This window comes from Garra rufa, chromosome 13 (genome assembly GCF_049309525.1).
Source record: "Garra rufa chromosome 13, GarRuf1.0, whole genome shotgun sequence".
Lineage (NCBI taxonomy): Eukaryota > Metazoa > Chordata > Actinopteri > Cypriniformes > Cyprinidae > Garra > Garra rufa.
Genome location: NC_133373.1, coordinates 21,719,970 through 21,736,669, shown reverse-complemented (window position 1 = coordinate 21,736,669; position 16,700 = coordinate 21,719,970). Strand labels below are relative to the sequence as shown.

At 35.6% G+C, this 16,700-nt stretch overlaps 1 protein-coding gene across 5 annotated transcripts in view; it reads right to left on the bottom strand.

Annotated features, from left to right (window-relative positions):
* Window positions 1–16,700, bottom strand: part of myo6a (myosin VIa) — a 58,740-nt gene that overhangs the window by 20,841 nt on the left and 21,199 nt on the right. For all 5 annotated transcript variants that reach the window (XM_073816976.1, XM_073816977.1, XM_073816978.1 and 2 more), the window contains exons 3-19: window positions 14,157–14,226; window positions 13,997–14,070; window positions 13,254–13,383; window positions 11,682–11,787; window positions 10,607–10,662; window positions 10,392–10,489; window positions 10,077–10,241; window positions 9,759–9,839; window positions 5,500–5,680; window positions 4,119–4,263; window positions 3,869–4,026; window positions 3,576–3,667; window positions 2,024–2,096; window positions 1,717–1,844; window positions 1,543–1,638; window positions 360–530; window positions 36–74 (exon numbers count right to left, since the gene is read on the bottom strand). In XM_073816976.1, the coding sequence (XP_073673077.1) occupies window positions 36–74; window positions 360–530; window positions 1,543–1,638; window positions 1,717–1,844; window positions 2,024–2,096; window positions 3,576–3,667; window positions 3,869–4,026; window positions 4,119–4,263; window positions 5,500–5,680; window positions 9,759–9,839; window positions 10,077–10,241; window positions 10,392–10,489; window positions 10,607–10,662; window positions 11,682–11,787; window positions 13,254–13,383; window positions 13,997–14,070; window positions 14,157–14,226 (1,863 nt within the window). The remainder of the gene's footprint in view (window positions 1–35; window positions 75–359; window positions 531–1,542; window positions 1,639–1,716; window positions 1,845–2,023; window positions 2,097–3,575; window positions 3,668–3,868; window positions 4,027–4,118; window positions 4,264–5,499; window positions 5,681–9,758; window positions 9,840–10,076; window positions 10,242–10,391; window positions 10,490–10,606; window positions 10,663–11,681; window positions 11,788–13,253; window positions 13,384–13,996; window positions 14,071–14,156; window positions 14,227–16,700) is intronic.

Genomic DNA, 16,700 nt, shown 5'->3' with positions numbered 1-16,700 from the left:
AATTACAAAAATCAAAGTTAGGCTTGATGACTCACAGTACTGTGCAGCTTTTCCAGAAGAATATTTAGTTGTGTCTGTAAGAGAAAAATATGAAAAATTAAACTTCTGTGTATGAAATGTAAAACTTTACAAATAACAATAATAAAGTATATGTCCATAAAGTATAAACAATTTCAAAACCAAATCAGATTCTTTTACTTAAGTAAACAGGCTTCACATTAAGCCATATCGCAATTCCGATTTTTCTTTGACCTTTGCTATACCATTTAAGATATTTTTTCAAGACATTTTAAGAAACTGCAATAACCCTGAACATATCTGTTAATTTTTTCCCCTCAAATAGCCAAATAAATACTGACCTTGAATTTGTTGCCTACACTAATGAAGCTCAGTTTGCCGGCCTTCTGCTTGGTGTTTTTGGAGTTGTTAGAGTTCTCAAAGAGCTCTCCGATGAATTTATCCTTCGACTCGCTCACCAGACTCGCCAAGGACGTGTGAAGAGCGTCGTTATTCTTCTCCACAAACTGAGTCTAAAAGAGAGAGGGAAAAACATCTATATCACAGAGAACAAAACTTTAAATTCCTTTTCTTGACAGCAGATAAATTTAAGGTTTAAGGTAAAATGCAGCACTTACAACAATAACAATATTTCAGGATCCCCAATCATGGTACAATCTCAGTATCACACACTTAAGTTATACAGTTTATCTGTCAACTTTAATATAGCACATTAATACTGAATGTATTCAGTCAGGTGTGTTCTTTATCTAGACTTGGCAAATATATATATATCACATATCCTGTGTCTAATAGACTAAACACCACAGGCTGCTAATTTGAATCACTGGCCAAGCTGATACCCTTGTGTAAGATCCGAAAATCTACCAATAGCCCTATCAATGGACACTACACGGTGTTTAATCACCAGTTTCATTACGAAAAAGGTTATTAAAGCTTTTCTTTCTTTCTTTTTTATTTCAGTTTGTTTTATTTAATTATCTTCAGCGATGGGTTTGTTGGGTACATGTAGTTAATGTTTATTCAGTTGTTTAATATCAGTTTTAGATAAAGAATACATTTCAACAGAAGCTGCTTCTGGAATAAATAGCATTAAATAAGTGATTTTTACACCAAAAAAATGAATTGACATGGGCTCTGTGTGTCTGCCACTTTTTGATTCTTGAGCACTGTCAACAAAAAATGCACTGATTGTAATAGGCATCTACATTATTCATCATAAAAAAAAATCAGAACCAACTTGAAATAACTGAATCAAAGTGGTTGAATTCTGACAAACCACTTTTTTCTCCACAAGGTTCTTTTTGCAGCCAATAAGACAGATCAAATATCTTTGTGATCAAGCAGGGATGGTTGACCCATTAAGCAACATAGACAACCTTCCAAGATCTCTTGGATCTCCATCTCATGCCCAATTTGTAAAAGAGTGACACTTTGATGGTAATTTTAAAATCTTTGGTAATCAAGCAAGTTTAAATGCGTCTTGTTTTCTCCCTAAATGGAAAGACCAATGTGTGTGTTTACCGTTTCATAACAGACAGCTCCAGCAAAGTGCCTTATGATGAAGCCTTCGTCATCTCTGACATTCCTGTGCACTGTCAGCTTGGACTTCCTGGGAACCTGTGGGACGAAAGATTTGAAAAATAAAGCCACTAGAGTGAGACGCTGAAGTGAGATGTAGAATAAAGTGTGACTCACAGTTAGGCGGAAATGGTCCTTGTGTTTGCTGTGGACGGTGTCAGTGAAGTGCTGGTCACTGGGTTGAGGTAGCCGGTTCTCTTCATCCAAGATATCTAAGATGCCAACTAACTTCGCCTCCACCAAGTCTGAAGAAGACAGAAAGGCAGATTCATACAATCATCAATCAAATTTGGGGTGACGTAATTTTCTGCATTCTGTCTTATTAGTCTGTGTAAAAAGGCAGAAGAGTGCGGATATAATTTTTGTACCCCATATGCCCAATGAAATCAGTGTAGTGTAGAGTCATAATTAATGAGACACAGACCTATACAGTCCTGATTATCAACGTAATGGACCTCGTTGACCCCCAGACCTTCTTTTTGATACAATTCCTGCTCCTGTTAATCATACACAAGACAATAGACAAAATATCAGTCCAGTTCATGCCTTACAATGGCCAATTTTGACTCAACTCAGCTTAGCCAAATCATTTAGCAATTTTAATCATTGCAGCATCAAAACATCTCTCTGTTTTGGACGATTCTATTACACTTGTACTTGCAAAAATGGTTTATTCACAGCAAAACACAGTCAACATGTGGCGAAATTTGCCGTACACAAAAATACATGTAATATTGTGTAAAAACAGACATAATGAATAAATGCTTTTTTGGCATTGGTTAAGATTTGAAATGGCTATGTATGGAAGCTTCTCAGAGTTCATATCTCGCAATTCTGACTTCATAACAAGCAACTGCAAGGAAGAAAGTCAGAATTGCAAGAAAAAGTCTGAACTGTGAGATCAAAAGTCACAATTCTTTTTATTTGATTATGCAGCGGCGAAAACGGGTTTCCATAGGTGGTTGTACTGTAAATTTGCTGTAATATCTGTATTTCATGGTGTTTTTGGGTTTAATTTGATTAACAATATAAGTGAATTGTTGATTCCTACTGTATGTTGATAAATGAGTAGAGTTAGCAATCGCATTTTGAAAATAGTGCATGTAAATATGCTCGAGAAACATTTCTGATTATTATAAAAAAAAAGTGCTAATGCTCATAAATTCCATTTATTTGATTAAAATACAGAAATATGTATATTATTTATTATTTAATTTATTGCAATTTAAAATAACATTTTTTTATTTTAATATACTTAAAATATAATTTATTTCTGTGATGCAAAGCTGAATTTTCATCTGCCATTACTCCAGTGTAACATGATCCTTCAGAAATAATTCTAATATACTGATTTATTACTTTTATTATTAATGTTGGAAACAGCTGTTTAATATTTTTTTAGAATCTTTTTTCAGGATTATTTGATGAATAAAAAGTAAAAAAAAACAGCATTTATTTAAAAAATATAAATCTTTTCTAACAATATAAGTCTTGAATATCACTTTTTATCAATTTAACACACCCTTGCTGAATAAAAGTATTAATTTCTTTCAAAGAAAGAAAGAAAGAAAAAAAAATGACTGACCCCAAACGAACAAGGTTATTTTATTGTTACAAAAGTTTTCTATTTTAAATACATGGGGTTCTTTATAACGTTTTATTTATCCAAAAATCCTGAAAAAAAAATATTAAGCAGCACAACCGTTTCCAACACTGATAAGAAATCAGCATATTAGAATGATTTCTGAAGGATCACGTAAGTAATGATGCTGAAAATTCAGCTTTGCATCACAGGAATAAATTATATTTTAAAATATATTAAAATATAAAACCACTATTTTAAATTGCATTAACATTTCACATGTTGCATGGTCACTTTTAATCAACTGAATGTGTTCCTGTTGAATAAAAGTATCAAATGTATCTAAAACTTGATTTACACATCCCTCTGACAGCACGTCAGCTGAATTACTCACCTCTTTGAGAATGCGTTCATTGAAGAACTGCTGGAGTTTCTCATTACAGTAGTTAATGCAGAACTGCTCAAAACTGTTGTGCTCAAAATACTCTGAGGTAAAAAGGAAGACAAAATGAGGTTCGGCATAAGCAGGAGTGTTTGATTGGTTGGCTTTAGAGTTAGCTAACGGTTGGCTAACTGCTGACAGATGACTGAAATAGCCTACAAGGAATTGGAATGATCAGCCATTTGACATCAACAGCTCAGGTGACTCAAAACAGTGTGTATTCATGAGCAGACATGGTCTTTTACCAAAGCCGGCGATGTCCAGCACACCAATGAAGTGAGCAGATGAGTCGAAAGGGAAGCACTGGTTGATCCTGGTGACCACATGATCAAAGAGACGGCTGTAGATGGCTTTAGCTAGAGCATCACGAGCACTACTGGCCTGCTCCACCTTCAGAGGAACCCTACAGAAGACCACAGAGATGAACGGTTATCCACTGGACTCCAAGCATCTCAGTTCAACTGTTCATCAGAGACAGGGTGAAGCAGCTCTTACTTGATGGCTGTGCCTTTATTGCCCCCTGCAGTGGTGTGCATGACTCTGGTGGTCAGACTGACCCTCAGATCTTCCTCATCCAGACCCAACAGCTCCGCACAGAACTCTAATGACTGCCCACACGTCTTCTTTAAGACACAGCCACCTGAAACACACAAACACATGAAAGTGTCAATATGAAAACTGTCATGTTCTTTTTTTACTTCGTTTTCAACAAGATGTGGTGTATATAATGAATGTAATGGCTAATGGAAAATTGTTTACTGTGAGGGAACTGTTATGTGATTTACACTCAGCACTGAGTAATAGCCTAGACGTACAGTAAAAACAGATGTTCATTGCTTTCTAGAACTAAACACTCTGACTTCCATTGTTTTAATAAGTTACATAAGTTTCAATAACCCAAACCCTTAAATGAATCTTTTAGTACTATAAAAAATAAACATTAATGCATTATTTAGTCCTTTTATTAAGCCACTGTTGTGGGAACATTTGAGATGTCCTCTTAAAGTAGGTAATCTCAAGTTTTACTATCACTGTGGAAACATTTGGTAACCCCAGTATTATTTTATAATATACTATTATAGTACATATCAATATTATCAATTAGCTATTAATTAAAAAAAAAATCATTTTTGTAAAATGAATGCTTTTGTCATTTATGTATACACACTGCGTTCAAAAGTTTGGGATCAGTAAGATTTTTCTTATGCTCATTAAGGCTGCATTTATTTGATCAAAAATATAGAAAAAAAAAGTAATATTGTGAAATATTATTTCAATTTAAAATAACTGTTTTCTATGTGAATATATTTTAAAATGTAATTTATTCCTGTGATACAAAGATAAATTTTTAGCATCATTACCCCAGTCTTCAGAGTGACATAATCCTTCAGAAATCATTCTAATATGCTGATTTATTATCAATGTTGAAAACAGTTGTGCTGCTTAATATTTAGTTGGAACCTGTTTTTTTTTCTTTCCCAGGATTCGTTAACAAATAAAAAGATAAAAAGAACCACCTTTATTTAAAACAGAAATCTTTTGCAGATGAAAGTTTCATCTTTCATCAACTTTTATCTATATTTTTTATATTTTTTTTTTTTCTCAATTTACAAAAACGATAGTTTTATAATTAATAGTTTTAGTTACCAATAACAACACTAATCCACTTCTGGCTTGTGTGCTTGCTGTCAGAAACAGCAAGTCATGATGATAGCTTTTATGTAAAATACAATGTAAAAAAAAATGTAGATGTTTTCATAGGCTGGATTATTTTCACTGTCATCAGTTTTAAATGAATAAGCACAAAAGTTGTTGGCAAGATGATTTTAACTGTTACCACCAAAAACAGTGTTTTTAATAAAAGTTCTGTGTTTACCTGAGGTGCTTCCAGCCTCTTCAAAATCAATGTTTCCAAGGTGCAAAACCCCAGCCACCACCCTGAACATGTTGAACTTCTCTGTGTCATCCAGACCGATCTTCTTCATGGCCACACACATTCTGTTAAAGTCAGCATGATCGTCCAGCAAAGGGTCTTTTAGAGGGCCTGCCTTTAGATGCTGAGGAACAACAGTCAAATCAAACTCGGAAAAGAAACACAAGTTTAACCAGGAGCCTGATTGCTAATAAAACTCAGCACAGCAACTGGAATCAATTTATTCAATGTTTTGTTACTCAGTACTACGGAACCATAAGTATATGTGCAGCAGAACACCAATACCATGGTCTTGAATATTTGATTTTAAAACCACTGGCATTAAACAGGAATTGCTCCTTACTTTCCTGTTACAAAAGCTTATAACAGATTTTAGTAAGTGACTGAACTCCAATTCAGAAACAAGAAAATACTTGTGTAAGGATAATGCATGGCTGTATATTTACTTTTCACAACTGACAGTAACTTGTGTAGCTTAAAAAGCCAGACCCATTCATGAGCACATCATTTTGGCTATGTAGTGTATCAAGTAACTTCATCAGTTTGATGGGGCACACAATCATTCAAATCTATCCACAACGCTACATCATGAAACTCAATGAGATGTAAATGAGGAAAGTTGTCTGAGATGCAGTTGTTCAGTCTTTCTAATGTAACTGCAGACAACCTAATATACATGAGAGTTTATGGTTTTCTTATGTTGACATCTTGCTTTGAGGTCTTGTAGCTACATGCAGTCACATTCACTGTTCTGCGAAAATTTACAGCCAACATCCTTGTACAATTTTGCAACAAAATAGTGACCACACTTTTAGACTCGAAAAGTTGAAATGCTCAGGCATGCAGTGCTTTTTGAAAATCTTTTGGAATTTTGTTTTGTCTGACTCTGAGCTGGTTGGTTTGTTGTCAGTTCAAACATGCAGCTTTCTTTTGACTTTGAAGTGATGAGCATGAAATAACAGGATCTCCCAACCAATTTGTTAAGCCACAAGGTTGGAGGAACTGTGCTCATATCATTGTGACAGAAAATTTAATGACAAAATAAAACTAAAATGCATTAAACTACATTCAAATTTAAAGTTTAAAAATAAGATAGTTTTAATTTTATAATGATTTTTAAAAGCTCCAGTCTGATCTTATATACAAGCATTGTCATTAGCCTATATATTCATACAGAGGTGGCCAAAATTATTAGAACACTGTTAGTATTTTTTATTTTAGTATTTTCACCAGCTAAAAATGGTTTTAAGTCAGTTGTGTCTATGTTTTACTGTAGTGTGTCAGTGGGAAATATCAGTTTACATCCAAGATTTTTGTTTCCACAAACAGCCAGTGCTCCACACAGAGATCTGATCTCAGCATCATCCATTCTGTCTGAAATGGCATGAAGAAACAGAACAAACTAAGACAGACTAAATCTGGAAGAACTGTGGCAACATCTCCTAGATGCTTCAACCGTGCTTTAAAATGAGAATGTGGTCAAAAATAATGTCATAAATACATTTTCTTCATCAATTAACTTCTATTTAACTATATTAAATCAACATTTGGTGTGACCATCATTTGCGTTCAAAGCAGCTTTTTCCCTAGGTGCACTTGTGCATGGTTTTTCAGGTAGCTTTGCAGGTAGGTCTTTTGAAGCATATTGGAGACAAAGCCACAGTTCTTCTTGATTTAGTCTGTCTCTAGTTTGTTCTGTAAAAATAAAGGTGCTTTAAAAGGTTCTTCACAGCAATGCCATAGAAGAACCATTTTTGGTTCCACAAAGAACCATCTCTTTCTTACCTTTTTATAATCCGAAGAACCTTCTTTCACCACAAAGAACCTTTTGTGAAACAGAAAGGTTTATCAGATGTTTAAGGTTCTTTATGGAACCATTTAGACAAAAAAGGTTCTTCTATGGAATTGTGAAGCACCTTTATTTTTAAGAGTGTACAAATTTCAGGTCATAGGAGTTCATCGGAGGAAAAAAGGAAAACGGCAGGTGTATGTAGGTTTTCTACAGTCTTTGATGTCTGATACTCCACCCTCTTTATTGTAAAGTACAAAAAGGGACTTGTCCTCAACATTTTCCCATGTGAATTTTACGTAGCCATTCAACTGACTGAAATGTAGATGTTATTCTTGACCCTGGTGTTGTTAAAATATCTAAACATCAAGATCCTGCTGAACCTATATATACACTGTATAAAGATTTAATTGCATTTGTTTCTTGTTTACTTCTCATCTAAATACAGAAGTTGTATTTAGGAGGAATTCCTCACGGTTCATGTCTCATTGTGGCTGTTGTCTTGCAGAGTGTGTAAATTAGGAATTGCCTCTTTCGGGTGCGATACATTCAGTGACAGCCACAGATAATCTCTGTTACTAACATCATGACTTATACAAAATGTCCAGCCCCTCACAACAATCATGAGACTGATGTAACTGTGTGGATATTTTTAAATGACAAAGAGGTTCCATCCCCCTGATGACTGATGAAACTGAGCCAAAACTATTGTCAATAAATTGATAAGTTGCTGGCATTTTGGATTGGTGTCTTCTGTTTAAAAACACTTAAAAGGAACCTGAAGATATTTTGGTACACAAATGCAGCTGCTAAAGAGAAATGTGTCCTTTGAGAGAAGCAGATAATGCTAATGGACATAAAAAAAAACTGCAAGTACAGTATAGCAAGAGTGCCACAGTACGCCATTAATAGCATTTACCTTGATGTGGTGGATTTTAAAAGTGTACTAGGCTTGCACCCTTCTGTAATACTACTACTACTGTTTTGTGGCAAACCATACATAAGAATATTAAGAGAAGAATATCCCATTACCTTAGAAAAAGAAAAACCTTAGAAAAAGCCAAAAGAGCAGCAGGGAGGGGCAGTTTCGCTTCCAAGAAAACTTCCCAGGTTTTACAAGATCTGGGTCAAACATTTTTCTTTTCTTTTTTTTTTTTTTTAAGTGTTTAAGTGTTACATGAACTTTGCAAGGAAATGTTAGAAAATTTGATCAAATTTTACATAGAAAGAATTCATATGTAACCAGCATAAGCTAGATTTTTGCTTTCTTTTTAAGAAAAAGACCAATCAAAATCATTGATCCCAGAATACTCCTTTAGGTTTGTTAACTATAAGAACAAACCAAACTATGGTAAGTATAACATCCACCCACTAAGAAAATACATTGGACCCAGGTCATGTATTTATATCGCAAAAGGAGAGAAGAAATAAAGCCCTCGGATTGCACAACACACATATTCACCTTCTCATCCTTTGATGTATCAGAGACACACAGACACATAACCACAAACAATGATGTTACAAATGATTAGTGCAGTGATTGGATTAGTATGAATATAATCATGCATAAATTTTATACAAATTGGTATACAAGGTCATTAACAAAAGGCCTTGTATCTGGGAATTAATATCATGCCGTAGACCAACAGCCAAACACAAGTAAAGACGCTTGTAAAGGACAAGCTAAGATTAGAGCTGAGGTTTATCATGCTGAAACAATGCTGCCATAAAACCAGAATCACGTCCTCCAGTGACCCTCGACTAACCCTTCATCATACTGCCTCCTTCATCTAAAGCTTTGATGAGTATTGAAAACAGAAGATTTTAAATTTCAAAACTGTGAATAATTCATGTTTGTGTCAAAATGTGCAAAATCAGTTAAAAAAAAAGCACTTTTTATTATGCATGGATGCGCTTTATTGGACTTATTTTGAACTTTTGAAGAGAAACACCTGTCCATTGCCATTATAAAGCTTGGAGAACCCAGAACAATTTTTATTATACCTCCGATTGCATTCAACTAAAAGAAGAAAGTCATATACACTTAGAATGCCTCGAGGATGAGTAAATAATGGGCTAATTTTCATTTTTGGGTCAATAACCCTTTAAAGGTGTGTTTGAGATGTTTTTATTGCACTAGTCTGAAAGCACAGTTCATGAAAATCCAAATAGACCAAAATCTTAAAATTGACCAGTGCAATGTAAAACAATGTTTTTTGCCTGTAGTGTCTTGCCTGCTTTCCAGACATTCATAATTAATTCTTCTCCGTCCAAACTAACAAAAAAAAATGTGTCTTTTTATGTTTGAGTGTGTAAGAGGGAGAGTAAGTGAGTTCTCCACAAAAATCCTTTGGAGATGTTTTAATCCATATCAGCAGTTTCTCAGAGAATGAATTAAAAATAAATGTATTACCTCTGGACTCTTGCGGTTTTGAGGTACCAGCTTGTCTGTATCCTTGGTAGAAAAATACCTTGTGCATCCTCGACTTAGATACTGGATTGAAACAGAAAATGTATACAAGAAATGTTTAGAAACATGTTCTTTGATTTAAATAATATAATTTCACATTTTGCATCATTGCTTACAAATGTGTCAACCTGAATTGAACCATGTCAAAATAACTGTTAATGTCTTTATCGACACTGTGAAATCACTTAATGGCTGTTCTACAGAAAATAAAGTGTACTGTAAGTGTATGTGACAGACTGATGTAATGCAGAATTCACAAACCCTGAAAGAGTCTGGAGAGCTGAGGTGGAACTTCCCCTTGATGTCTTCAGGCGCTCCAGCGCACAGCCTGTAAAAAATGTGATAGTTCCTTTCCTCCTGACCTTGGGTGCAGATACGGGACTTCTCTAGCAGGTAATGGGACACAAAGCCACCTACTACCGCATTCTGGAAAACAAATTAGCAATGCATTCAAATAAATATGTAACTAATTCATGTACAAAAACACACATCTGCATCACTACACACAAAATTGTACATTATTTAAATAGGCATTACAGTTTTGTGTTTGTAGTGAGGCTTTTGTACAAAACACACCTTTTCATTAAAGTGAATCTCCACGAATTTTCCAAAGCGACTGCTGTTGTTGTTTCGGACAGTTTTGGCATTCCCAAACGCCTCAAGAAGTGGGTTTGCTAGAAATGAGTGACAAAAAAATAGTTGTTTCCTTGTCATGTTTTCTATAACTTACATTAGTTACAGTATAGTGGAATACAAATTTATATTAGTATAGTAAATTCCCTGAAAAGTACCTTCAACTATTCTTTCATCAATGTCTTGACCTGTACCATAAGATGTAGTTAAGTACCTGTGAGAGAAAAGAGTAACCAAAGTTGAACATATTACATATCAAGTAAAAAATAAAGGATTACACAGAAGTCTATAGCTTCATATTATTCACACTTTATGAATGATACTGTACAGTTGAGGAAAAAATTTACATTCCCCGTTCAGAATCTGCTAAATGTTAATTATTTTACCAAAATAAGAGGGATCATACAAAATGCATGTTATTGCTCATTTAGTACTGACTAACTATTTGGTTTTCCAGCAATTGAACCCTTTCAAACAATGACTGTATGATTTTGAGATCTATCTTTTTCACACTGAGGATAACTGAGGGACTCATATGCAGCTTTTGCAGAAGGTTCAAATGCTCACTGATGCTTTAGAAGGAAAAAATATGCATTTAGAGCTGAGGAGTGAAAAAAAAAGAAAAAAAAAAAAAGATATTTAGACAAAATAAGAAAAATGTACACATCTCTATTCTGTTCAAAAGTTTTCACCCCTGGCTCTTAGTGCATATTTTTTCCTTCTGGAGCAATAATGAGCATTTGAACCTTCTGTAATAGTTGCAAATGAGTCCCTCAGTGGTCCTCAGTGTGAAAAGATGGATCTCAAAATATGTAGTCATTGTTGGAAAGGGTTCAAATCAACAAAAATGCTTGAAAACCCAAGAGATTGTGGGACCTGAAGGATTTTTCTGAAGAACAGCAGGCAGTTTATTTGTTTAGGACAAACAAGGGACTCATGAACAACTATCACACAGCTGTGGATAATTCAGGTAAGAACACAGTATTAAGATTCAATGGAATGTAAACTTTTGAATGGGGTCATTTTTATAAATTCAACTATTATTTTCTCTTGTGGACTATATGTAAACATCTTTTAGGTGAAATTTTAGGTCAGTACTAAATAAACAGTACAAGCATTTTGTATGATCTCTCTTATTTTCATTATAATAATTAACATTTAGCAGATTCTGAAAGGGGGATGTAAACTTTTGAGCTCAACTGTATATGTTATATAAATGAAACCTTTCTATACCTGAGAACAAACTTGGTGTTTTCGGTTTTTCCAGCTCCTGACTCTCCTGACACAACGATGGACTGACTCATCTTCAGCACCTTCATGTCACGATAAGTTTTATCCGCTAAATACAATAAATACAAACTATGAGCATATACATGGAGTATACAAACTAAATGTATATGTATATGTATATGTGTGTATATATATATATATATATATATATATACACACACACACACACACAGGTATGCGAAAGTTTGGGAATCCCTTGTAGAATCTGTAAAAATGTGAATAATTTTAACAAAATATAAGAGATCATACAAAATGCATGCAATTTTTTTATTTAGTACTGTCCTGAGTAAGATATTTTACATCAAAGATGTTTACATATAGTCCACAATACAAAATAATAGCTGAAATTATTAAAATAACCCCCTGCAAAAGTTTGAGAAACCTTAGTTTTTATTACTGTGTGTGGTTACCTGGATGATCTACGATTGTTTTTTTGTTTAGTGATGGTTGTTCACGAGTCTCTTGTTTGTTCTGAACAGTTAAACTGAGCACTGTTCTTCAGAAAAAAATCCTCCAGGTCCTGCAGATTCTTCATTTTCCAGCATCTTTTGCATATTTGAACCCTTTCCAGCAGTGACTGCATGATTTTGAGATCCATATTTTCACATTGAGGACAACTGCAGGACTCATACACAACTTTTAAAAAAGGTTCAAACATTCACTGATGCTCCAGAAGGAAACACGATGCAGTAAGAGCCGGGGGAGGGGGGGGGGGAATTTTTCTTCTTTTGCTGAAATATCATTTTTTTCCATTTAGTACTGCCTTTCGTTAGCAACAGAAGATACTTGCATGTTTCCCGGAAGACAAATTAAGTACAAATTACCTCGATCTTCAAATTCAAAAAGTTTTCACTCCCCGTATCTTAATGCATCGTGTTTCCTTCTGGAGCATCAGTGAGTGTTTGAACCTTTTTTAATAGTTGTGTTTGAGTCCCTCAGTTGTCCTGAGTGTGAAAATATGGATCTCCAAAATCATACAGTCACTGCTGGAAAGGGTTTCAATTATGCAAAAGATGCTGGGAAATGAAGAATCTGCAGGACCTGAAGGATTTTTTCTGAAGAACAGTGCTCAGTTTAACTGTTCAGAACAAACAAGAGACTAGTGAACAACCATCACTAAACAAAAAAACAATCGTAGATCATCCAGGTAACCACACACAGTAATAAAAACTAAGGTTTCTCAAACTTTTGCAGGGGGTTATTTTAATAATTTCAGCTATTATTTTGTATTGTGGACTATATGTAAACATCTTTGATGTAAAATATCTTACTCAGGACAGTACTAAATAAAAAATAACATGCATTTTGTATGATCTCTCTTATTTTGTTAAAATTATTCACTTTTCACAGATTCTATAAGGGATTTCCAAACTTTCGCATATCACTGTATATATATAGTTTTTTGTTTGTTTGTTTGTTTACATCACTGAGGAGCCTTTATCTCACTCCCTCTGCATTAAATTTAGCATATACGTAGGCCCACCCACACAGAAAATGGCCCATGCCTGTTCTTACCAATTGCATAGACGTGAGGAGGCAGAGTGCCCAGCGATCGGCCCTGGTACTGTTTAATGGTCTCTGGAGAATACAGCTTGGGAATCTCAAAATATGGATTCACAGCAATCAGGATGTTGGCAACAAATGTCTGCAACACAAAGTAACATGAGCAGCAGGAAAGCACCCAATGAATGCATGTTTCTTTTATTTGGCAGACAACTGTTTTCAGATTTTTTTTTAAGTATTTTAATGTAAAAATTAAACCTTTACATTAAATTGTATTTAAAACTAAATCATTTCCATTAAAACATTTTTGAATGGTAGTGTATTTTTTAATAAATTAATATAATGCAAAAAAAAAGGATTTTAAAAATAACTTTTTTTTAGTCATTTACTAAATTTACTATAAAGAAAAAATGTCTTCATAGTTTCCTGCATTCTGCTCTATTTTACACACTTTCAAATTATACTTCATTGACCACAATCCTAGATGGTGTATGTGCACTACATAGTGAACCCTTCTATTTAAGAGTACCATCACTTGCACATACACTGCTGTCCACAGACCAATTCATATAAAGAGAAAAATGGGGCAGAACACGGACATCAGCGGACTGGGCTGATTACGAAATTTACTTCACGCTTGTTTGCGAAGACTTATACTTTGGGTTCAAGACATCTTACCCTGTAAGAGTGGACATCATGAAGTGCAGGGACATACAGAATGTTAATGACAACAGAGCCACAGAAAATATACTCACATAAATCTTATCTTTACTGTAGCGCACACGGACATTATTTAGTAGCGTGGCTTCATTCAAGTACATCAATGAGCCTGTAACACACACACAAATATGAATTTATCAGTAAGTTCTGTCATTTTAAAAAATATAATAACATCTCAAACACATTGACACTTACAGTTGTCCTCTACATGTTTGTTGACATCATCTTCAGCAGGGAAGACTTGACTGACAGGAGCTTGAAAGGTCTGGAACACAAAGACTTTAATGTTAACCATATGGCACCCTAAAAGCATGACAACTGGTGTTAGTAACATGCTTAAGCTTAAAGGAATAGTTTAAATTATAATTCTATCAACATTTACTTCTTCAAACCAAAAAGACTCTTGTTCATCTTCAAAACACAAAAGATCCTCTCAAAGTCATTAAGGTTTCGAGGCTGACGTTTGGCAACTCGAACCTTCAGCTCCCTCCACAGATATTATTTGAGATTAAGGTCTAAAGACTGGCTAGGCCACTCCAGGACCTTAATGTGCTTCTTCTTGAGCCACTCCTTTGTTGCCTTGGCCATGTGTTTCGGGTCATTGTCATACCCATCCATGACCCATTTTCAATGCCCTGGCTGAGGGAAGGAGGTTCTCACCCAAGATTTTATGGTACATGGCCCCATCCATCGTCCCTTTAATGCGGTTCAGTTGTCCTGTTCCCGTAGCAGAAAAACACCCCCAAAGCATAATGTTTCCACCTCCATGTTTGACGGTGGGGATGGTGTTTTTGGGGTCATAGGCAGCATTCATCCTCCTCCAAACAGCAAGTTAAGTTGATGCCAAAGAGCTCGATTTTTGTCTCATCTGACCACAACACTTTCACCCAGTTCTCCTCTGTAGACCGGCCTGTACATGTGCTTTGTTGTGCAGGGGGACCTTGCAGGCACTGCAGGATTTCAGTCCTTCACTATGACTATGGTCCCAGCTGCCTTGACATTATCAAGATCCTCCCGTGTAGTTCTGGGCTGATTTCTCACCGTTCTTATGATCATTGAAACTTCACAAAGTCAGATCTTGCATGAAGCCCGAGACCGAAGGAGACTGACAGTTATGGTCTATCTCTTCTTGTATTGTGTATGCATTATGTTTGTCCAAAGTTTGTTGTGATGCTACTGCCCTACTTCAATTGCCCCTTGTGGGATTAATAAAGTTGTTAAATTTAAACTTAAAGCTGATTGGCGTTGGTCTTGTAGCCCATTCCAGCCTTGTGTAGGTCTACAATCTTGTCTCTGACATCCTTGGACAGCTCTTTGGTCTTGGCCATGGTGGAGAGTTTGGAATCTGATTGACTGATTGCTTCTGTGGACAGGTGTCTTTTATACAGGTAACAAACCGAGATTAGGAGCAATCCCTTTAAGAGAGTGCAACTAATTTCGTTATCGTTACCTGTATAAAAGACACCTGGGAGCCAGAAACCTTGCTGATTGACAGAGGATCAAATACTTATTTTACTCATTAAAACGCAATTTACAAATGTGTTTTTGTTGTTGTTGTTGTTGTTGTTGTTAGTCCAATGTTAAAGACATGGTTATGACCTTGATTTCAAGCCCCATTTACATGAAAACAAATGCCTGAATAAAATCTGCTGATTTTGGTTGCATGGCCTGTCAATAAAGGGACATAAATATCTTCAATTGTTCTGTAAAGATGAACAAAAGCCTTACAGGTGTGCAACAACATGAGGGCGAGTAACATTTTACATTTTTGGGTGAATTGATCCCTTAAAGGAGAACTCCGGTGTGATTTTGACCTAAAGTGTATTGAATCATGATACCGAGTGTGAACATACCTTGCATATCTCATCTCGGTTTGTGTCCAGCTGTCCGAAATCTGGGGTCAGTTAGCCGATGCTCACAACAGGTTGTCAATGAGAGTCAACAGGGCATCGGAATAGCCATGTAAATAAATCACTGTTTTACGCCATTTACGAGGCACAAAGTAGCTCCACACTTCATTGGTAGACTTCCAAGGGCCCTGACATTTAAAACGAGACATTGAGAACTCAGAAAAAGCACCGGTAGTTTATTTACAAGAAGATTTATACAGACAGTACCTGGAAGATAAAATCCGGTCGCCGCCATCTTGAACTTAGTCACGATAAGTTGAGTGTCGAGCACCAAGGAATTTATCAGGTTATCAACTTATCAGGCTGTAGTTTCCTTCGTGCTCGACACTCGACTTATCGTGACTAAATTTAAGATGGCGGCGACCGGTCTGTTCCTGGTGGAAAATGTCTGTATAAATCTACTTGTAAATAAACTACCGGTGCTTTTTCTGAGTTCTCAATGTCTCGTTTTAAATGTCAGGGCCCTTGGAAGTCTACCAATGAAGTGTGGAGCTACTTTGTGCCTCGTAAATGGCGTAAAACAGTGATTTATTTACATGGCTATTCCGATGCCCTGTTGACTCTCATTGACAACCTGTTGTGAGCATCGGCTAACTGACTCCAGATTTCGGACAGCTGGACACAAACCGAGATGAGATATGCAAGGTACGTTCACACTCGGTATCATGATTCAATACACTTTAGGTCAAAATCACACCGGAGTTCTCCTTTAATACATGCACTCTAAAAAACGCTGGGTCATTTTTTAACCCAAATGTTGGGTTCAGCCTGTTGGGTAATTTTACTGGGTTGTTTTTAATATTTTTGCCCAGGTGTTGGGTACTTTTTC